Raw genomic sequence first — 23,026 nt, 5'->3', positions numbered from 1 at the left:
TTCGGTCTGGTAATAATAATGTCTGAAATCAGGGTGCGGGTGGGGCAGATGGATGGATGGACCTGTCACAGCAATAATTTATTACCATCCACTGATGATCCATCCATCCGCCCCACCCAGGCCCTAATTTCAGACATTATTATTACCATCCGTCCACTATCCATCCATCCACCCCGGCCCTGATTTCAGACAATAATAATGTCTGAATTCAGGGGGTGGGGCGGATGGATGGATTATCAGTGGACCGTCGGTAATGATGTCTGAAATCAGGGTGTGGGTGGGGGCCTGGGGCAGATGGATGGATGGATGAATCATTTACATTAGTTACTAATACTACCTAGTAGTACCACCTACCAGTCTATAGACCAGACCAGTCCAGGCAGATGGTACTTCTGACTGCTGCAACGCCCAGCGCTCTCCCTGGCCTTGATGGTTCGTGTCTGGACAGTCTGGAGTGGTGAGGGTGACTACTTGGTCGGTTGGTCAGCCGGCCGGCCGGTCTCTCTCTCATTCAGTCTCAGACTCTCAGGTGAGTGCGCGCTGGCTGACACTGGGGCCGTGGGGCGCTTGCCGCGCTTTCAAGTCTCAGATGTGGCGGGCTCTTGCGCGCCTAGAGTCTACTCTCGTGGTGACGTCAGAGAGCAGACTCATATCGCGGGGGCGCAGGGAGGGTCGGGTCACCTGACGAGTCCGCTTCAAGTTCCAGACCAGCGGTACGTATGAGGAGAGAGGGCCGCGGCGTGCGTGTCCTAGCTACCTGCCTGAGTGCCTGATCATGTGGTGAGGCGAGAGGCGTATTTGTGGGCGTGTGTGTAGCTTGAGGGAGGGCCCGGCAGAGGAGCGGCAGCAGCTAAGTGGGGTCCCTCTCTCTCTCAGACTTGCGATGCGGATGCGATGATTTGTCACCTGCGAACAGCAGCAGGTGTCGGTGATCAACAGATTAGTTACTTAACACAGTCACAGGGCCCGGCCACCCGCCGCCGCCGCAAGCACTTGCGGCCTGCAGCGGGCCCTCCCTCCCGCCGGGCCCGGTCGCAGTCGCACTCTCTGCGACCGCGATCGTTACGCCCCTGCTAGGGACCCTGTGGCCCACACTAATACGAGCAGCTCTGGGGCTCGTACTAGTTTTTCAGCCCACCAGTTAAGTGCACCAGAGCCCCCTGCCGGTGAACTTGTCTGGTGTACCCCAGATCATTTTGAGCCCGCAATTCCTGATTTTATAGGCCAACCAGGAATCCAGATTTCCACAGTGGGCTTCACTGAATACGACTACTTTTGTCTATTTTTCAGTGACCACTTTGTAAACCTGATGGTGGAGCAGACGAACTTGTACGCCCAACAGTTTGTTGCTCAACACCCAGGCTCCTTTTCGGCTAGGGCCGGTGGCTAGACTCTTGTCAGTGCAGCCAAGATGAGGACGTTTTGGGGCCTCGTGCTGCACATGGGCCTAGTCAAAAAACCTAGTGTCAGTCATTACTGGAGTGGGGACATCCTCTACCAGACCCCACATTACAGTACGGCCATGACACGTACCCGGTTTGAGGCCATCCAGAAATGCCTGCATTATGCAGATAATGCAGCATGTCCCCCCCAAATTTGTACAGGCCTATGTACCTGGAAGGGAGGTCGCGGTTGATGAGTATCTGTCACGGATGGTGTTGCAGAAAGCTGGAACTTATAAATAAACATCCGACTGGCTTGATCCCAAACTAAGGAGCATATGGGTGAGCCCTATAAAACCCCTAGAGCTCTCCCTGACTGCTATGCCCATGTAAAGGTCTTTATGGTAGACGATTGCATGTCCACATACCTCATACTATGTGACACCTGAAAACCCTATAATAGTGAGGGGACATGACCACCAGCTCCCTGAACTTAATACGAACGGAGTCAGGGTCACCTAGAATCAAGTCAGCAAGGAAACACAAATAAAGGAAACAGACTTATCTGAGGAATCAGCAGAAGCAGCATCCAGCAGTGAACACAATCCAAGAAGAAGTATAAACTGCAAAGTGAGGCAATATGGGAGGGAATATAAAGGGAGACAATTAGTGTAAATAGGTGACAGCTGGGAGAAGGAAAGGAGATGACAAAGTTAAACCAAAACAAAGAACTTCATGCAGGTAGAGAAGAACATCTAACAGACCTTCTCACAGAAGTGGCGGTGACAGTATCTCATTGCTTTCAAGGGGAGAGTCATTTTCTGCCAAGTATGTTCCCTCAAAGCGGGCGATGTATAGCATGAAGCTGTACCTCAGGGTACACTTTCAAGTTTCGTGTGTATGAGGGGCGAGATTCCCATATTCAACCCACAGAATGTCCCCCCACTCTGGGTGTTAACGGGAAACTTGTGTGGGACCTTATGCACCCATTGCTAAATAAGGGTTACCACCTGTACGTGGATAACTTTTATACTAGTATCCCCTTGTTCCAGTCCCTCACCGCTAGATCCATGTCTGCTTGTGGGACCGTGCGGGAAAAATCAACGCCGCTTCCCTACCCACCACCTCCAGGAACCTATCCCCAGGGGTGCGACCCATGCCCTTACCAGTGCAAACCTGTTGCTGGTCAGATATAAGGACAAGAGGGATGTCCTTGTACTGTCCACAATTCACGGTAACGGCATCACCCCTGTCCCTGTGCGAGGTACCGCGGCAACGGTCCTCAAGCCCGTTAACAAGTATCGTTGACTACAATTGGTATATGGGAGGAGTTGATCTCTCTGATCAAGTCCTCAAGCCATATAACATCATGCGCAAAATCCGGGCATGGTACAAAAAAGTTGCGGTCTACTTGGTACAGGTTGCCTTGTACAACTATTTTGTGCTGTCCCGGAGCGCTGGCAACACAGGGAAATTCCTTCAGTTCAATGAGGCAGTCCTCAAGGCCCGGATCTTTTCTGACCGGGAAAGAGCAGGCCGGAGTACCTCGGGAATTGGAGGCGCCCGGATCGTTCCTGGCCAACACTTGAAAGACCCCAAAAAAAGTGCAGAGTGTGTCACAGGAGGGGGATACGGAAGGACACCACTACTCAGTGTGACACATGCCCCGATCATCCGGGCCTCTGCATTGACGGTTTCTTCAGGGAGTACCACACTTCCATGTAGTACTACATTTTTATCCCAATTTAGCCACTGACAATCGGATAAAAAACTATGGTTCTCAGACTTGATACACTAAAACAAAAATAAACATTTTTCAAAAATATTATTTAGTAAAACTAAAATACATTTTTTGTCACCTGACATCACAAAAATTGTAATAGCAAGCGATCAAAAAGTCATATGCCCGCCAAAATAGTGCCAATAAAACAATCCTCTCATCCCGCAAAAAATGAGCCTCTACCTAAGATAATCGGCTAAAAACAAAAAAAAAATACTGACTCTTAGACTATAGAGATACTAAAAATGTTTTTTTTTGTTTATAAAAAGATAATATAGTGTAAAACATAAATAAAAAAATTTAAAAAGTAGATATATTAGGTATCGCCGCGTCTGTAAGAATTTGCTCTATAAAAATACCCCATGACCTAACCCCTCAGATGAACACGGTCAAAAAAATTAAATAAAAAATGCAAATTTTCCATTTTAATCCATTTTTCTTCCAGTAAAAAATGCAAGGGTTAACAGGCAAACAAAACTTCATATTTAATACCCTGATTCTGCAGTTTACAGAAACACCACATATGTGGTCGTAAACTTCTGTATGACCAAACAGCAGGGCGCAGAAGGAAAGGAACGCCGTATGGTTTCTGGAAGGCAGATTTTGATGCCCCTTTTTTTTGGGCACCATGTCCCATTTGAAGCCCCCCCTGATGCACCCCTAGAGTAGAAACTCCATAAAATCTACCCCATCTAAGAAACGACACCCCATAAGGTATTCAAAACTGATTTTACAAACTTTATTAACCCTTTAGGTGTTCCTCAACAGTTTATGGCAAATGGAGATTAAATTTCTGAATTTCTATTTTGGTAACCTTGCCTCATAAAAATGTAATATAGATAAACCAAAAATCATATGTACCCTAAAAATAGTCCCAAGAAAACTGCCACCTATCCCATATGGGGTCACTTTTATACTCTAGGGGTGCATCGGGGGGCTTCAAATGGGACATGGTGTAAATAAACCAGTCCAGCAAAATCTGTCTTCCAAAAACCACACGGCGCACCTTTCCCTCTACACCCTACTGTGTAAGTTTTGAATACCTTGAGGGGTGTAGTTTCTTAGATGAGGTCACTTTTATGGAGTTTCTACCTTAGGGGTGCATCAGGGGGGCTTCAAATGAGACATGGTGTAAATAAACTAGTCCAGCAAAATCTGTCTTCCAAAACCACACGGCACACCTTTCCCTCTACGCCCTACTGTGTGCCCATACAGTAGTTTATGGACACATATAGGGTGTTTCTGCAAACTACAGAACCGGGGCAATAAATATAGCATTTTGTTTGTAACTGGAAAAAATGGATTAAAATGAAAAATTTTCCTAAAAATCTAAATCTGAAATGTTATCTCCATTTGCCATTAACTCTTGTGGAACACCTAAAGGGTTAACAATGTTTGTAAAATCAGTTTTGAATATCTTAAGGGGTGTAGTTTCTAGAATTGGGTCATTTTTGGGTGGTTTCTATTATGTAAGCCTCACAAAGTGACTTCAGACCTGAACTGGTCCCTAAAAATTTGGTTTTTGAAAATTTCAAAAAAATTCAAGATTTGCTTCTAAACTTCTAAGCTTTATAACGTCCCCAAAAACTAAATGGCATTCCCCAAATGATCCAAACATAAAGTAGATATATAGGGAATGTAAAGTAATAACTATTTTTGTAGGTATTACTATGTATTATAGAAGTAGAGAAATTGAAACTTGGAAATTTGCTAATTTTTCCCAAATGTTGGTCAATTTGGTATTTTTTTATAAATAAAAATGTTTTTTTTTTTTTTACTACATTTTACCAGTGTCATGAAGTACAATATGTGACGAAAAAAACAATCTCAGAATGGCTTAGATAAGTCAATGCGTTTTAAAGTTATCACCACATAAAGTGACACTGGTCAGATTTGCAAAAAATTGCCTGGTCCTTAAAGTATAACTGTCGTATTTTTTTTTTTGGGGCGTTTTGGATTGTGGTGATTAATATCTCCTTGGTGGCCCTATTTCAACTTTTCACTGTGTATTCAATTATACCTTAGTTTTGTTCCCTGTACTGCCTACTTTTACCTGTGCTTAAAATAGGGTTGCTAGGCATGGTCCGTCTATCTGTTGATAGACAGAGCATGCAGCATGCAGGCTGCGTGCAAGATCACATTACTGACAGCCAGGGACTGTAAGTAAATGCTTAAAGCCAGGTCCTCCCCAGCAGCTGATAACAGTGCCTGGGCTGTGTGCACTTCTCCCTGTCCCTGCGCTTGGCAGACGCTCCCTCACTCAGAGCTGGAGAAGTAGAGTTGAACCAGCGCAGACCAGGGAAGGGAGATCTGCCATCTGCTCAGTGTATAAATGAAAGCAACATGTGATAAGAGGACCCCTTTGTGCTGCAGGAGATTAACCCTTTAGGGGGAAGGCTGTTGTTACTGACACTTTTGGGGGGCTATTGTTACTGGCTAGTGAGGGCAGGCGGTCTTAGCCTCAGGGTGAGGGCAGTGGCGGCCATCTTAACTGAATAGTGAGATTGCAGTTTCATGCAGACTGGTTGCTAAGGGCTGAATCTTATTAAATATGGGGTAAGTCAGTCTAATAGTAACTGATTCTGGAATATCATGTTATTAGTAACTACATATATGAAAATTGAAATTAGGGTCTAAGTGTGACAGTTATGCTTTAAGGTGAAAATGAGCCCGGTCCCCATGGGTTTAAAGGGGCAGGGCGCTATGGATGACACTGTAAAGGTAGTGCTGTGGAGGTCACAGTTAAGGGGACAGTCCGCTATGAAGGTCAGTGTTAAGTGCCAGAGTTCTGTAGAAGTCACTGTTAAGGGGGTAGGTTTTTATGGAAATCACTGTTAAGGATATGGAGTACTGTGGATGTCCCTAATAAAGGTGTCCTCTGTGGAGTTCACTGTTAGGGGACGGGATGCTGTGGAGATCACTGTTAAAGGGGCGGGCACTGTGGAGGTTACTGTTAAGGGAGAAGGGGACTATGGAAGTCACAATTAAAGGGACAGCCACTATGGGGGTCACTTTTAAGGCAGCGGGGTACTGTGGAGATCACTGTTAAGGGAGCGGGGTACTGTTGCAGTCACTCTTAAAGGGATGGGTGCTGTGGAGGTCTATGTTAAGGGGGCAGGGAACGGTGGAGGTCGCAGTTAAGGGGACGGTCTGCCTTGGAGGTCATTTTTTAGGGGCAGGGTGCTGTGGTGGTTAAATTTTAAGGGAATAGAGCTCTGTGGAGGTCACTGTTAAAGGGGCGGATTATTATGGAAATCATTGTTAAGGAAATGGGGTATGTGGAGGTCAGTAATAAAGAGGTTGGTGCTGTGTAGGTCTCTGCTAAGGGGAGCCGGTCACTGTGGAGGTCACAGAAAGAGGATTCTCTGCTATGGAGGTCAGTGATAAGGGGCGGGGTGCTGTAGAGATAACGGTTAAGGAGCGGGGTGTTGTGGAGGTAACATTTTAAGGGAACAGAGCTCTGTGGAGGTCACAGTTAAGGTGGCGGGTTATTATGGAAATCACTGTTAAGGAGACCGAGTACTGTGGAGGTCAGTAATAAAGATGCAGCCACTGTGGAGGTCACTGTTAAAGGGGCTTTTGCGGTGGATATTACTGTTAAGGGTGCAACCCATTGAGGAGGTTACTGTTAAGGGAGTGGTGTACTGTGGAGGTCACTGTTAAGGGGGCAGGGGACTGTGGAGGTTACTATTAAAGGGGCAGCTGCTGTGGAGGTCACTGTTAAGGGGCAGGGAAGGGTGGAGGTCACTGTTAAGGGGACGGTCTGCTATGGAGGTCAGTGTTAAGGGGTTGGGTGCTGGGAAACTCACTGTTAGGGCTTATTCAGATGACCGCATGCTGTCCTCAAGAATGCAGATCAATTTTTTGGCGGACAGTTCAGCATGTCCGCAAAAAAACGGATGGCATTTTGTTTTTTTGCTGATCCATAGACATTTAATTGGGCCATGTCCTGATTTTTACTGACAAGTATAGGACATGTTTCAATTTCTTTGCTGAGCCGTGGAATGGAAGAAAAGGGCCCCATAGAAGTGAATGGGACAGCACCTAATCCGCAAAACGGATCTGCATTTTTTGCCAACAACATACGGCCATCTAAATGAGCCCTTAAAGGGCAGGCTGTTATGAAGGTCAAAGTTAAGGGGTGGGCTGCTGTGGAGGTTTCATTTTAAGAAGGCAGGGCATTGTGGGGGTCAGTGTTAAGAGGTGAGAGACTGTGTAGTTCATTGTTAAGGGGGCGGGATGCTGTAGAGGTCACTGTTATTGAGGATACTGTTGATTTCTTTAATGATGCACACAAACATTAAATGAAATATACCTGTGCAAAGTCGGGTCCTTCTGCTAGTGTGTATATACTGTATATATAAAGAGGAAACATTTTTTTTTTTTGGGGGGGGGACTGAATATTTAAAAAAAGCTTGAAAATGAGCTGTTAATTATCTTACAGATAAGCCTTGTAAAAGTTTTATGGTCTCCCAATTAGACATTTTTAAATCAGGGCTATCATCCTGCTTCAATTGATGATCAAATTACCACCAGGAAATCAAGAATTCACCTTCTTCAAATAAAGAAAAAAAAGAGAACCATTCTGTACTGTATCTCTGATAGTGACCAACCCACAACTAGAGGTACTGAGGAAAACTGCAAAAAAAATCACATGATGTCCTACCTAAAGGGGTTGAACCCGGATATACCCTTATTTTCACCCCTGCATAGCCAGTCACTTAAAAAAAACTAAAACGTCTACTGTATATGTCTCAGTAGAAGTACAGTACAGTAGAAGTTTCATATTTATTTTTATTTTTTTATTTAATTTTTTTTGTAGCTAGCTATGCAGCTATTATAGCTAGGTGGTTAAGTGCCTTGCCTCTAGTACAGAAGGTCATGAGTTTGAATCCTGGCAGAAACTTTTCTAAAATACAGGTTAAATTAGATTTAAATACACTGGGGTGTCCCCAAGCACTGACTTCATATATGGACATAGCTATATATGGAGTGAGAGCAGGGACTCCTAAGCCGAACTAGAGTCCCGACACCCTCCCCTCTTCAGAGCATGGGGTGCCTGGTTTAATGCTCGGGTTCTCACATTGAGTTCCATTGTGCTCGGTAGAGCACCCAAGCATCGCAAAGTGTTCTACTCTAGCACACAAGCACTTTGGTGCTCAATCAATACTAATAAATATTGCTGTCTCTTCAGACACTTGTATTATCTTGTATTATGCCTGAGGAAGAGACTTGAGTTGTCTGGAAAGCTCGCTATGTAACATCTTTGCATTTATTTTTATTAGCCATTAAGAGGTATCAGCAACACTCATTTTGTTTCTCTTATGCCTCGCATACGGCGGTTCCGCAATACACGGGGCACCAGCCGTGTGTATTCCGCATCATGGATGCGGTGCGGAACGGAAGCACGGAACGGAACCCCACGGAAGCACTACGAATTTTGCTTCCGTTTCGCAGAAAAATAGAACTTGTTTGCGGTCCTCAATGCACGGAACGGAACCACAACGGCCGTGTGCAAGAGGCCTTAATGAGAGCAATAAACAAGTGTTGCTAGGAACTCTCCTTCCCAATAATTGCCCCGATCATTCGCACGTGTGAAGGATTAATAAAAAAAAATACCTTTGCTCTTGTCTTGAATTTTCTATGATATCCAAACAACTGAATATATCATTGAGACCTATTGTGTTGTATATATATATAGTGCTAGGAAATATCTATGTATCTATATATTATCAATTTCTATATGGAAAGCTAATGTCTTGATTTTTGTAATATGATATTACTACATTATGAGGTAGTGAGATTACAAGTATACTGGCGCAGTTGTCTACTGTACTAATGTCTTATATACGTTTTTATTATTGGATTGCTACCTCAATCAGTTAGTACTATCTCAAGAGAGAAGTTTTCTGATTTCACAGAGTAGATGTGAAAATTAGATTTAATATAGCAGTAGTAAAGTACCATACTGAGACAGTTAACTGGGCTCCTTTAATAGTCCTTTCTTACTCATATAGTAGCCCTTTAACGGGTCTACCCCATCAGAGTACCAGGTGATTGCCCGATTCTTATGACCAGTGGAACTTTATAATTAGAACTTTAAAGACATGTATGGCAGTGTTAATCATAAAAATAAAACTAACAATTATAAATTACAAGATATACAAAACAAAAAGTCATTATAACTTTGATTATTATTTTATCAAATAGTTAAAGGCATTGTATGACGATGACATTGAAAAGCTGGAATTTATTCCTGGAGTCTTGTCAGAGATTGATGGTCCGCTTATAGCTGAAATCATCCTAAGTCAATTCAATCGAACAAGAGAAGGAGACAGATTTTGGTTTGAAAATGTGAAAAATGGGTATGTATTTGATTATGTACAGTGTTTAGGGCCATTGTAAAGTCACTTGCTAGTGTGTCTAGGTAGATTGGTCATACAGGTTACAATAATCCACCTGACTGATCCATTAACACAGGACTGGATGTAAGGTTAAACCCTTAATGACCAAACCTGATTTGGCCTTAAAGGGGTTTTCCAAGATTTAGCTATTTATAACCTATCCTTTGGATAGGTCATCAATATCAGATCAAATGTTTGAGGAGGCTGTGGCGCTTCAGTGAGTGCTGCTTACCAAGCACGGCGCCATTTATTGGATAGCATCCGTGCTTGGTACTCCAGCTCAGGCCTATTAACCTGAATGTGACTGAGCTGTGCTTAGACCATGTGACTAGAGTTGAGCGAACACCTGGATGTTCGGGTTCGAGAAGTTCGGCCGAACATCCCGGAAATGTTCGGGTTCGGGATCCGAACCCGATCCGAACTTCGTCCCGAACCCGAACCCCATTGAAGTCAATGGGGACCCGAACTTTTCGGCACTAAAAAGGCTGTAAAACAGCCCAGGAAAGAGCTAGAGGGCTGCAAAAGGCAGCAACATGTAGGTAAATCCCCTGCAAACAAATGTGGATAGGGAAATGAATTAAATTAAAAATTAAATAAATAAAAATTAACCAAAATCAATTGGAGAGAGGTTCCATAGCAGAGAATCTGGCTTCCCGTCACCCACCACTGGAACAGTCCATTCTCAGATATTTAGGCCCCGGCACCCAGGCAGAGGAGAGAGGTCCCGTAACAGAGAATCTGTCTTCATGTCAGCAGAGAATTAGTCTGCATGTCATAGCAGAGAATGAGGCTTCACGTCAGCCACCACTGCAACAGTCCATTGGCATATATTTAGGCCCAGCACCCAGGCAGAGGAGGGAGGTCCCGTAACAGAGAATCTGTCTTCATGTCAGCAGAGAATTAGTCTGCATGTCATAGCAGAGAATGAGGCTTCACGTCAGCCACCACTGCAACAGTCCATTGGCATATATTTAGGCCCAGCACACACACAGGCAGAGGAGAGAGGTCCCGTAACAGAGAATCTGGCTTCATGTCAGCAGAGAATCAGTCTGCATGTCATAGCAGAGAATGAGGCTTCACGTCAGCCACCACTGCAACAGTCCATTGGCATATATTTAGGCCCAGCACACACACAGGCAGAGGAGAGAGGTCCCGTAACAGAGGATCTGGCTTCATGTCAGCAGAGAATCAGTCTGCATGTCATAGCAGAGAATCAGGCTTCACGTCAGCCACCACTGCAACAGTCCATTGTCATAAATTTAGGCCCAGCACCCAGGCAGAGGAGAGAGGTCCCGTAACAGACAATCTGGCTTCATGTCAGCAGAGAATTAGTCTGCATGTCATAGCAGAGAATGAGGCTTCACGTCAGCCACCACTGCAACAGTCCATTGGCATATATTTAGGCCTAGCACACAGGCAGAGGAGAGAGGTCCCGTAACAGACAATCTGGCTTCATGTCAGCAGAGAATCAGTCTGCATGTCATAGCAGAGAATGAGGCTTCACGTCACCCACCACTGCAACAGTCCATTGGCATATATTTAGGCCTAGCACACAGGCAGAGCAGAGAGGTCCCGTAACAGACAATCTGGCTTCATGACAGCAGAGAATCAGTCTGCATGTCATAGCAGAGAATGAGGCTTCACGTCACCCACCACTGCAACAGTCCATTGGCATATATTTAGGCCTAGCACACAGGCAGAGCAGAGAGGTCCCGTAACAGACAATCTGGCTTCATGACAGCAGAGAATCAGTCTGCATGTCATAGCAGAGAATGAGGCTTCACGTCACCCACCACTGCAACAGTCCATTGGCATATATTTAGGCCTAGCACACAGGCAGAGCAGAGAGGTCCCGTAACAGACGATCTGGCTTCATGTCAGCAGAGAATCAGTCTGCATGTCATAGCAGAGAATGAGGCTTCACGTCAGCCACCACTGCAACAGTCCATTGGCATATATTTAGGCCCAGCACCCAGGCAGAGGAGGGAGGTCCCGTAACAGAGAATCTGTCTTCATGTCAGCAGAGAATTAGTCTGCATGTCATAGCAGAGAATGAGGCTTCACGTCAGCCACCACTGCAACAGTCCATTGGCATATATTTAGGCCCAGCACACACACAGGCAGAGGAGAGAGGTCCCGTAACAGAGAATCTGTCTTCATGTCAGCAGAGAATTAGTCTGCATGTCATAGCAGAGAATCAGGCTTCACGTCACCCACCACTGCAACAGTCCATTGGCATATATTTAGTCCCAGCACCCAGGCAGAGGAGGGAGGTCCCGTAACAGAGAATCTGTCTTCATGTCAGCAGAGAATTAGTCTGCATGTCATAGCAGAGAATGAGGCTTCACGTCAGCCACCACTGCAACAGTCCATTGGCATATATTTAGGCCCAGCACACACACAGGCAGAGGAGAGAGGTCCCGTAACAGACAATCTGGCTTCATGTCAGCAGAGAATTAGTCTGCATGTCATAGCAGAGAATGAGGCTTCACGTCACCCACCACTGCAACAGTCCATTGGCATATATTTAGGCCCAGCACCCAGGCAGAGGAGGGAGGTCCCGTAACAGAGAATCTGTCTTCATGTCAGCAGAGAATTAGTCTGCATGTCATAGCAGAGAATGAGGCTTCACGTCACCCACCACTGCAACAGTCCATTGGCATATATTTAGGCCTAGCACACAGGCAGAGCAGAGAGGTCCCGTAACAGACGATCTGGCTTCATGTCAGCAGAGAATCAGTCTGCATGTCATAGCAGAGAATGAGGCTTCACGTCAGCCACCACTGCAACAGTCCATTGGCATATATTTAGGCCCAGCACCCAGGCAGAGGAGGGAGGTCCCGTAACAGAGAATCTGTCTTCATGTCAGCAGAGAATTAGTCTGCATGTCATAGCAGAGAATGAGGCTTCACGTCAGCCACCACTGCAACAGTCCATTGGCATATATTTAGGCCCAGCACACACACAGGCAGAGGAGAGAGGTCCCGTAACAGAGAATCTGTCTTCATGTCAGCAGAGAATTAGTCTGCATGTCATAGCAGAGAATGAGGCTTCACGTCACCCACCACTGCAACAGTCCATTGGCATATATTTAGGCCCAGCACCCAGGCAGAGGAGGGAGGTCCCGTAACAGAGAATCTGTCTTCATGTCAGCAGAGAATTAGTCTGCATGTCATAGCAGAGAATGAGGCTTCACGTCAGCCACCACTGCAACAGTCCATTGGCATATATTTAGGCCCAGCACACACACAGGCAGAGGAGAGAGGTCCCGTAACAGAGAATCTGTCTTCATGTCAGCAGAGAATTAGTCTGCATGTCATAGCAGAGAATGAGGCTTCACGTCACCCACCACTGCAACAGTCCATTGGCATATATTTAGGCCCAGCACCCAGGCAGAGGAGGGAGGTCCCGTAACAGAGAATCTGTCTTCATGTCAGCAGAGAATTAGTCTGCATGTCATAGCAGAGAATGAGGCTTCACGTCAGCCACCACTGCAACAGTCCATTGGCATATATTTAGGCCCAGCACACACACAGGCAGAGGAGAGAGGTCCCGTAACAGAGGATCTGGCTTCATGTCAGCAGAGAATCAGTCTGCATGTCATAGCAGAGAATCAGGCTTCACGTCAGCCACCACTGCAACAGTCCATTGGCATATATTTAGGCCTAGCACACAGGCAGAGGAGAGAGGTCCCGTAACAGACAATCTGGCTTCATGTCAGCAGAGAATCAGTCTGCATGTCATAGCAGAGAATGAGGCTTCACGTCAGCCACCACTGCAACAGTCCATTGTCATAAATTTAGGCCCAGCACCCAGGCAGAGGAGGGAGGTCCCGTAACAGACAATCTGGCTTCATGTCAGCAGAGAATTAGTCTGCATGTCATAGCAGAGAATCAGGCTTCATGTCAGCCACCACTGCAACAGTCCATTGGCATATATTTAGGCCTAGCACACAGGCAGAGGAGAGGTTCATTCAACTTTGGGTAGCATCGCAATATAATGGTAAAATGAAAATAAAAATAGGATTGAATGAGGAAGTGCCCTGGAGTCCAATAATATATGGTTATGGGGAGGTAGTTAATGTCTAATCTGGACAAGGGACGGACAGGTCCTGTGGGATCCATGCCTGGTTCATTTTTATGAACGTCAGCTTGTCCACATTGGCTGTAGACAGGCGGCTGCGTTTGTCTGTAATGACGCCCCCTGCCGTGCTGAATACACGTTCAGACAAAACGCTGGCTGCCGGGCAGGCCAGCACCTCCAAGGCATAAAAGGCTAGCTCTGGCCACGTGGACAATTTAGAGACCCAGAAGTTGAATGGGGCCGAACCATCAGTCAGTACGTGGAGGGGTGTGCACACGTACTGTTCCACCATGTTAGTGAAATGTTGCCTCCTGCTAACACGTTGCGTATCAGGTGGTGGTGCAGTTAGCTGTGGCGTGTTGACAAAAGTTTTCCACATCTCTGCCATGCTAACCCTGCCCTCAGAGGAGCTGGCCGTGACACAGCTGCCTTGGCGACCTCTTGCTCCTCCTCTGCCTTGGCCTTGGGCTTCCACTTGTTCCCCTGTGACATTTGGGAATGCTCTCAGTAGCGCGTCTACCAACGTGCGCTTGTACTCGCGCATCTTCCTATCACGCTCCAGTGCAGGAAGTAAGGTGGGCACATTGTCTTTGTAGCGTGGATCCAGCAGGGTGGCAACCCAGTAGTCCGCACAGGTTAAAATGTGGGCAACTCTGCTGTCGTTGCGCAGGCACTGCAGCATGTAGTCGCTCATGTGTGCCAGGCTGCCCAGGGATAAGGACAAGCTGTCCTCTGTGGGAGGCGTATCGTCATCGTCCTGCCTTTCCCCCCAGCCACGCACCAGTGATGGACCCGAGCTGCGTTGGGTGCCACCCCGCTGTGACCATGCTTCATCCTCATCCTCCTCCACCTCCTCCTCATCCTCGTCCTCCTCGTCCTCCAGTAGTGGGCCCTGGCTGGCCACATTTGTACCTGGCCTCTGCTGTTGCCAAAAACCTCCCTCTGAGTCACTTCGAAGAGACTGGCCTGAAAGTGCTAAAAATGACCCCTCTTCCTCCTCCTCCTCCTCCTCCTCCTGGGCCACCTCCTCTTCCATCATCGTCCTAAGTGTTTTCTCAAGGAGACATAGAAGTGGTATTGTAACGCTGATAACGGTGTCATCGCCACTGGCCATGTTGGTGGAGTACTCGAAACAGCGCAACAGGGCACACAGGTCTCGCATGGAGGCCCAGTCATTGGTGGTGAAGTGGTGCTGTTCTGTAGTGCGACTGACCCGTGCGTGCTGCAGCTGAAACTCCACTATGGCCTGCTGCTGCTCGCACAGTCTGTCCAGCATGTGCAAGGTGGAGTTCCACCTGGTGGGCACGTCGCATATGAGGCGGTGAGCGGGAAGGCCGAAGTTATGCTGTAGCGCAGACAGGCGAGCAGCAGCAGGATGTGAACGCCGGAAGCGCGAACAGACGGCCCGCACTTTATGCAGCAGCTCTGACATGTCGGGGTAGTTGTGAATGAACTTCTGCACCACCAAATTCAGCACATGCGCCAAGCAAGGGATGTGCGTCAAATTGGCTAGTCCCAGAGCTGCAACGAGATTTCGCCCATTATCACACACCACCAGGCCGGGCTTGAGGCTCACCGGCAGCAACCACTCGTCGGTCTGTTGTTCTATACCCCGCCACAACTCCTGTGCGGTGTGGGGCCTGTCCCCCAAACATATGAGTTTCAGAATGGCCTGCTGACGTTTACCCCGGGCTGTGCTGAAGTTGGTGGTGAAGGTGTGTGGCTGACTGGATGAGCAGGTGGAAGAAGAGGAGGAGGAAGCCGAGAAGGAGGAGGTGGCAACAGGAGGCAAAGAATGTTGCCCTGCGATCCTTGGCGGCGGAAGGACGTGCGCCAAACAGCTCTCCGCCTGGGGCCCAGCTGCCACTACATTTACCCAGTGTGCAGTTAGGGAGATATAGCGTCCCTGGCCGTGCTTACTGGTCCACGTATCTGTGGTTAGGTGGACCTTGCCACAGATGGCGTTGCGCAGTGCACACTTGATTTTATCGGATACTTGGTTGTGCAGGGAAGGCACGGCTCTCTTGGAGAAGTAGTGCCGGCTGGGAACAACATACTGTGGGACAGCAAGCGACATGAGCTGTTTGAAGCTGTCTGTGTCCACCAGCCTAAATGACAGCATTTCATAGGCCAGTAGTTTAGAAATGCTGGCATTCAGGGCCAGGGATCGAGGGTGGCTAGGTGGGAATTTACGCTTTCTATCAAATGTTTGTGAGATGGAGAGCTGAACGCTGGCGTGTGACATGGTTGAGACGCTTGGTGACGGAGGTGGTGGTGGTGGTGTTGGTGGTACATCCCCTGTTTGCTGGCGGCAGGTGCCAACGTTCCTCCAGAGGCGGAGGAAGAGGCCGAGGCGGCAGCAGCAGAATAGGCCGAGGCGGCAGCAGCAGAAGAGGTAGCAGGGGGAGCCTGAGTGACTTCCTTGGTTTTAAGGTGTTTACTCCACTGCAGTTCATGCTTTGCATGCAGGTGCCTGGTCATGCAGGTTGTGCTCAGGTTCAGAACGTTAATGCCTCGCTTCAGGCTCTGATGGCACAGCGTGCAAACCACTCGGGTCTTGTCGTCAGCACATTGTTTGAAGAAGTGCCATGCCAGGGAACTCCTTGAAGCTGCCTTTGGGGTGCTCGGTCCCAGATGGCGGCGGTCAGTAGCAGGCGGAGTCTCTTGGCGGCGGGTGTTCTGCTTTTGCCCACTGCTCCCTCTTTTGCTACGCTGTTGGCTCGGTCTCACCACTGCCTCTTCCTCCGAACTGTGAAAGTCAGTGGCACGACCTTCATTCCATGTGGGGTCTAGGACCTCATCGTCCCCTGCATCGTCTTCCACCCAGTCTTGATCCCTGACCTCCTGTTCAGTCTGCACACTGCAGAAAGACGCAGCAGTTGGCACCTGTGTTTCGTCATCATCAGAGACATGCTGAGGTGGTATTCCCATGTCCTCATCATCAGGAAACATAAGTGGTTGTGCGTCAGTGCATTCTATGTCTTTCACCGCTGGGGAAGGGCTAGGTGGATGCCCTTGGGAAACCCTGCCAGCGGAGTCTTCAAACAGCATAAGAGACTGCTGCATAACTTGAGGCTGAGACAGTTTCCCTGGTATGCATGGGGGTGATGTGACAGACTGATGGGGTTGGTTTTCAGGCGCCATCTGTGCGCTTTCTGCAGAAGACTGGGTGGGAGATAATGTGAACGTGCTGGATCCACTGTCGGCCACCCAATTGACTAATGCCTGTACCTGCTCAGGCCTTACCATCCTTAGAACGGCATTGGGCCCCACCATATATCGCTGTAAATTCTGGCGGCTACTGGGACCTGAGGTAGTTGGTACACTAGGACGTGTGGATGTGGCAGAACGGCCACGTCCTCTCCCAGCACCAGAGGGTCCACTAACACCACCACGACCATGTCCACGTCCGCGTCCCTTACTAGATGTTTTTCTCATTGTTATGGTTCACCACAACAACAAATATATTATTTGGCCCAATGTATTGTATTCAAATTCAGCGGGATATAAATTTGAGGCCTAGTATTTAGGCGCTGGGTGACCGGTATGGATTTAGTGACAGAATTAGACTTGGAAATGCACAGAAGCGTGTGTGTGAAGTTATTCTGAATGACCCTATGTGCACCTTCAATATGATCTACCCTTTTAGGGATAGATTTCAAATAGCTCTGATATAGCAGAAACGACTAAATTATGAAATTGCTAAATTGGGAATTGTATTTCAACCCAGAACAAAAAATTTGCTTTGACGGACACTAAATAACTTTCCCAGCCACAACAGGACAGCGGTAACGAGAGATTTAGCGGGATATAAATTTGAGGCCTAGTATTTAGGCGCTGGGTGACAGGTATGGGTTTAGTGACAGAATTAGATTTGGAAATGCACAGTAGCGGGTGTGTGAAGTTATTCTGAATGACCCTATGTGCACCTTGAATATTATATACCCTTTTAGGGATAGATTTCAAATAGCTCTGATATAGCAGAAACCACTAAATTATGAAATTGCTAAATTGGGAATTGTATTTCAACCCAGAACAAGAAATGTGCTTGAACGGACACTAAATAACTCGCCCAGCTACAGCACTAGGGACAGATTTAGCTGGATATAAATTTGAGGCCTAGTATTTAGGCGCTGGGTGACCGGTATGGATTTAGTGACAGAATTAGACTTGGAAATGCACAGAAGCGTGTGTGTGAAGTTATTCTGAATGACCCTATGTGCACCTTGAATATTATATACCCTTTTAGGGATAGATTTCAAATAGCTCTGATATAGCAGAAACCACTAAATTATGAAATTGCTAAATTGGGAATTGTATTTCAACCCAGAACAAGAAATGTGCTTGAACGGACACTAAATAACTCGCCCAGCTACAGCACTAGGGACAGATTTAGCTGGATATAAATTTGAGGCCTAGTATTTAGGCGCTGGGTGACCGGTATGGATTTAGTGACAGAATTAGACTTGGAAATGCACAGAAGCGTGTGTGTGAAGTTATTCTGAATGACCCTATGTGCACCTTGAATATTATATACCCTTTTAGGGATAGATTTCAAATAGCTCTGATATAGCAGAAACCACTAAATTATGAAATTGCTAAATTGGGAATTGTATTTCAACCCAGAACAAAAAATGTGCTTTGACGGACACTAAATAACTTTCCCAGCCACAACAGGACAGCGTTAACGAGAGATTTAGCAGGATATAAATTTGAGGCCTAGTATTTAGGCGCTGGGTGACAGGTATGGGTTTAGTGACAGAATTAGACTTGGAAATACACAGTAGCGGGTGTGTGTGAAGTTATTCTGAATGACCCAATGTGCACCTTGAATATTATATACCCTTTTAGGGATAGATTTCAAATAGCTCTGATATAGCAGAAACCACTAAATTATGAAATTGTTAAATTGGGAATTGTATTTAAACCCAGAACAAAAAATGTGCTTTGACGGACACTAAATAACTTTCCCAGCCACAACAGGACAGCATTAACGAGAGATTTAGCAGGATTTAAATTTGAGGCCTAGTATTTAGGCGCTGGGTGACAGGTATGGGTTTAGTGACAGAATTAGACTTAGAAATACACAGTAGCGGGTGTGTGTGAAGTTATTCTGAATGACCCAATGTGCACCTTGAATATTATATACCCTTTTAGGGATAGATTTCAAATAGCTCTGATATAGCAGAAACCACTAAATTATGAAATTGCTAAATTGGGAATTGTATTTCAACCCAGAACAAGAAATGTGCTTGAACGGACACTAAATAACTCGCCCAGCTACAGCACTAAGGACAGATTTAGCGGGATATAAATTTGAGACCTAGTATTTAGGCGCTGGGTGACAGGTATGTGTTTAGTGCCAGAATTAGACTTGGAAATACACAGTAGCGGGTGTGTGTGAAGTTATTCTGAATGACCCAATGTGCACCTTGAATATTATATACCCTTTTAGGGATAGATTTCAAATAGCTCTGATATAGCAGAAACCACTAAATTATGAAATTGCTAAATTGGGAATTGTATTTCAACCCAGAACAAGAAATGTGCTTGAACGGACACTAAATAACTCGCCCAGCTACAGCACTAGGGACAGATTTAGCTGGATATAAATTTGAGGCCTAGTATTTAGGCGCTGGGTGACCGGTATGGATTTAGTGACAGAATTAGACTTGGAAATGCACAGAAGCGTGTGTGTGAAGTTATTCTGAATGACCCTATGTGCACCTTGAATATTATATACCCTTTTAGGGATAGATTTCAAATAGCTCTGATATAGCAGAAACCACTAAATTATGAAATTGCTAAATTGGGAATTGTATTTCAACCCAGAACAAGAAATGTGCTTGAACGGACACTAAATAACTCGCCCAGCTACAGCACTAAGGACAGATTTAGCGGGATATAAATTTGAGGCCTAGTATTTAGGCGCTGGGTGACAGGTATGGGTTTAGTGCCAGAATTAGACTTGGAAATACACAGTAGCGGGTGTGTGTGAAGTTATTCTGAATGACCCAATGTGCACCTTGAATATTATATACCCTTTTAGGGATAGATTTCAAATAGCTCTGATATAGCAGAAACCACTAAATTATGAAATTGCTAAATTGGGAATTGTATTTCAACCCAGAACAAGAAATGTGCTTGAACGGACACTAAATAACTCGCCCAGCTACAGCACTAAGGACAGATTTAGCGGGATATAAATTTGAGGCCTAGTATTTAGGCGCTGGGTGACAGGTATGGGTTTAGTGCCAGAATTAGACTTGGAAATACACAGTAGCGGGTGTGTGTGAAGTTATTCTGAATGACCCAATGTGCACCTTGAATATTATATACCCTTTTAGGGATAGATTTCAAATAGCTCTGATATAGCAGAAACCACTAAATTATGAAATTGCTAAATTGGGAATTGTATTTCAACCCAGAACAAGAAATGTGCTTGAACGGACACTAAATAACTCGCCCAGCTACAGCACTAGGGACAGATTTAGCTGGATATAAATTTGAGGCCTAGTATTTAGGCGCTGCGTGACAGGTATGGGTTTAGTGACAGAATTAGACTTGGAAATACACAGTAGCGGGTGTGTGTGAAGTTATTCTGAATGACCCAATGTGCACCTTGAATATTATATACCCTTTTAGGGATAGATTTCAAATAGCTCTGATATAGCAGAAACCACTAAATTATGAAATTGCTAAATTGGGAATTGTATTTCAACCCAGAACAAGAAATGTGCTTGAACGGACACTAAATAACTCGCCCAGCTACAGCACTAGGGACAGATTTAGCTGGATATAAATTTGAGGCCTAGTATTTAGGCGCTGGGTGACCGGTATGGATTTAGTGACAGAATTAGACTGGGATATGGCCAAAAAATAAACAGACTATTGCTGGTTAAATGCACTTGGTGTGACAGCTTCACCCTGATGTAGGCTTTAGCCAAAAAACAACCACACCATTGAGGGTTAAATGCACTTGGTGACAGGCGCAGCTTGCCCCTGATTTAGTATATGGCCAAAAAATGAACAGACTATTGCTGGTTAAATGCACTTGGTGTGACAGCTTCACCCTGATGTAGGCTTTAGCCAAAAAACAACCACACCATTGAGGGTTAAATGCACTTGGTGACAGGCGCAGCTTGCCCCTGATTTTGTATATGGCCAAAAAATGAACAGACTATTGCTGGTTAAATGCACTTGGTGTGACAGCTTCACCCTGATGTAGGCTTTAGCCAAAAAACAACCACACCATTGAGGGTTAAATGCACTTGGTCGCAGCTTGTGCTGGCGCACCACAAGACACAAAATGGCCGCCGATCACCCCAGAAAAATGTGACTGACAAACGGTCTGTGCAGCCTAAAAACAGTGAGCAATTGAGGATCAGCAGCTCAATGATCCACAGCTGCAGATCGATCAGTTAATCAAGTCCTTTGGAGGAGTTAATCTGCCTAATCTCGCCCTACTGTCGCAGCCGCAACCTCTCCCTACGCTAATCAGAGCAGAGTGACGGGCGGCGCTATGTGACTCCAGCTTAAATAGAGGCTGGGTCACATGGTGCTCTGGCCAATCACAGCCATGCCAATAGTAGGCATGGCTGTGATGGCCTCTTGGGGCAAGTAGTATGACGCTTGTTGATTGGCTGCTTTGCAGCCTTTCAAAAAGCGCCAAGAAAGCGTCACAAAAGCGCGAAGAAAGCGACGAACACCGAACCCGAACCCGGACTTTTACGAAAATGTCCGGGTTCGGGTCCGTGTCACGGACACCCCAAAATTCGGTACGAACCCGAACTATACAGTTCGAGTTCGCTCATCCCTACATGTGACCTTTGAACGTGACATCACAGGCCTAGGAAGAGGATCGGTGCTCTGGCCTTTTTCAAACAGCTCATCAGCGAGGCTCTGGGGATCCAGGAGTCGGAAACCCCTTGATCTGATATTGATGACCTATACGTGTTTTCTGATGGGTTTTTAATAGTACTTTTTAGGGTACATATAACATTGATTAATGTTTAATAATTCTTTCTGGGGGGAGGAGACAGGAAAAAATGAAATTCCATATATGCATAGGATTTTGTTCCACAAAAAAAAATAAAAATTTTAAAGAAAATCAGAAAGCAAAAGTTTTTTACTTGTTTCAATTTTGTTTGTGTTGGGTTTGCTTTTTTCTGGGATGAGTTGACTTTTTCATTGGTACCATTTTGGGGTAGATATAAGCATTTGATCTGTTTATTTCTTTTTTGGGAGAACCTTGAGAACAAAAACAGCAATTCTGGTGCAGTTTTTATTTTAATTTTTTTGATGTTGAACATGCAGATAAATTGTTAAATAGTGATAGCTTGGGTTATTAAACATTACAATACCATACATTCCGAATTAATAGGGAAAGGGTTTTTTGTTTTTCCCTTTCTGTAAATCATTTTATTACATTTTTGAAAAACAAACTTAACTGGTTGCTGGCCACAGTACTATAACATGTCGCCTATCTCTTGCAGGGACTAAAATACATGTATAGAAGGCAGATCTTGAGGCAATTATTAGGTCTCCATATGCCATAGCAACCCATATGCACTTCTCTATAACAAAGTGGTGGCGGAGTATGGGCGATGAGGGTGTCAATCACGCTAACAAAACCCTTAAATGTTACAGCCACTACTGACTGTGGCATCTAAGGAGTTAAACAGCCAGAATATGAGATAACTCTGAGCTAGGTCATTTACCTCTTTATATGCCATGGTATACTAGCGGGACAGCAGGACATTGTATGTTAGCAGGTAGGTATTTGAAGCTCGTACTGCCCTAAGCACTAAGCTTGAATACACCCCCATATAAGGCACATTTATACTCAAGAAAAAGTAGGTTACTGGTGGCTCACCTGATCAGTACAATGTGTAGGTGCTCTGGTTTTGAACTGATTCACCCAATCAGAAAGGAGATATATGAAAATAAAAGGATAAGTAAAAACCGGCACTCTACATCTAGGAGTGATACTAAAGGAGCAATATACACAGGTATGGTAATAAAAATGTGTATTTATTTTTATAAGAATATGATAAAAAATGAGGGATAAAGGGTAAAGAATATAAAAAATTAAAATAGCAATTTGCGGTGGTGCGGATGCACAATGGAAAAAATGTGCAAAGGTGGATGCAGAGGTGGGACAGTACAATGGTTGTCCGGTAATGGTTTTCACCTTCAGTAGGTTCGATAGTTCAGTCATTCATTGTGTCCATTTATGTACAGTTCATAAAAATATAAAAATGTATATATATAAAAATATAAATATATAGAGTCTTGTGTAATATCGAATATATGGAGGTATATAGAGATATATTGCAGAGGAGAAGATACTCTGTTGCCCTATTTGGGGCTTGCTG

The 23,026-nt window shown here is 45.5% G+C and overlaps 1 protein-coding gene across 1 annotated transcript in view; it reads left to right on the top strand.

Annotated features, from left to right (window-relative positions):
* The window catches only part of LOC122923413 (dual oxidase 1-like), a 119,418-nt gene that overhangs the window by 43,384 nt on the left and 53,008 nt on the right, over window positions 1-23,026 (top strand). Inside the window, exon 13 of the mRNA XM_044274222.1 lies at window positions 9,373-9,527. Coding sequence (XP_044130157.1) covers window positions 9,373-9,527 — 155 coding nt within the window. The remainder of the gene's footprint in view (window positions 1-9,372; window positions 9,528-23,026) is intronic.

The sequence above is a fragment of the Bufo gargarizans genome, unplaced genomic scaffold, assembly GCF_014858855.1.
Source record: "Bufo gargarizans isolate SCDJY-AF-19 unplaced genomic scaffold, ASM1485885v1 original_scaffold_1579_pilon, whole genome shotgun sequence".
NCBI lineage: Eukaryota > Metazoa > Chordata > Amphibia > Anura > Bufonidae > Bufo > Bufo gargarizans.
Note: the sequence above shows the minus strand (reverse complement) of the source record. Positions and strands in the feature narration are given on the sequence as shown.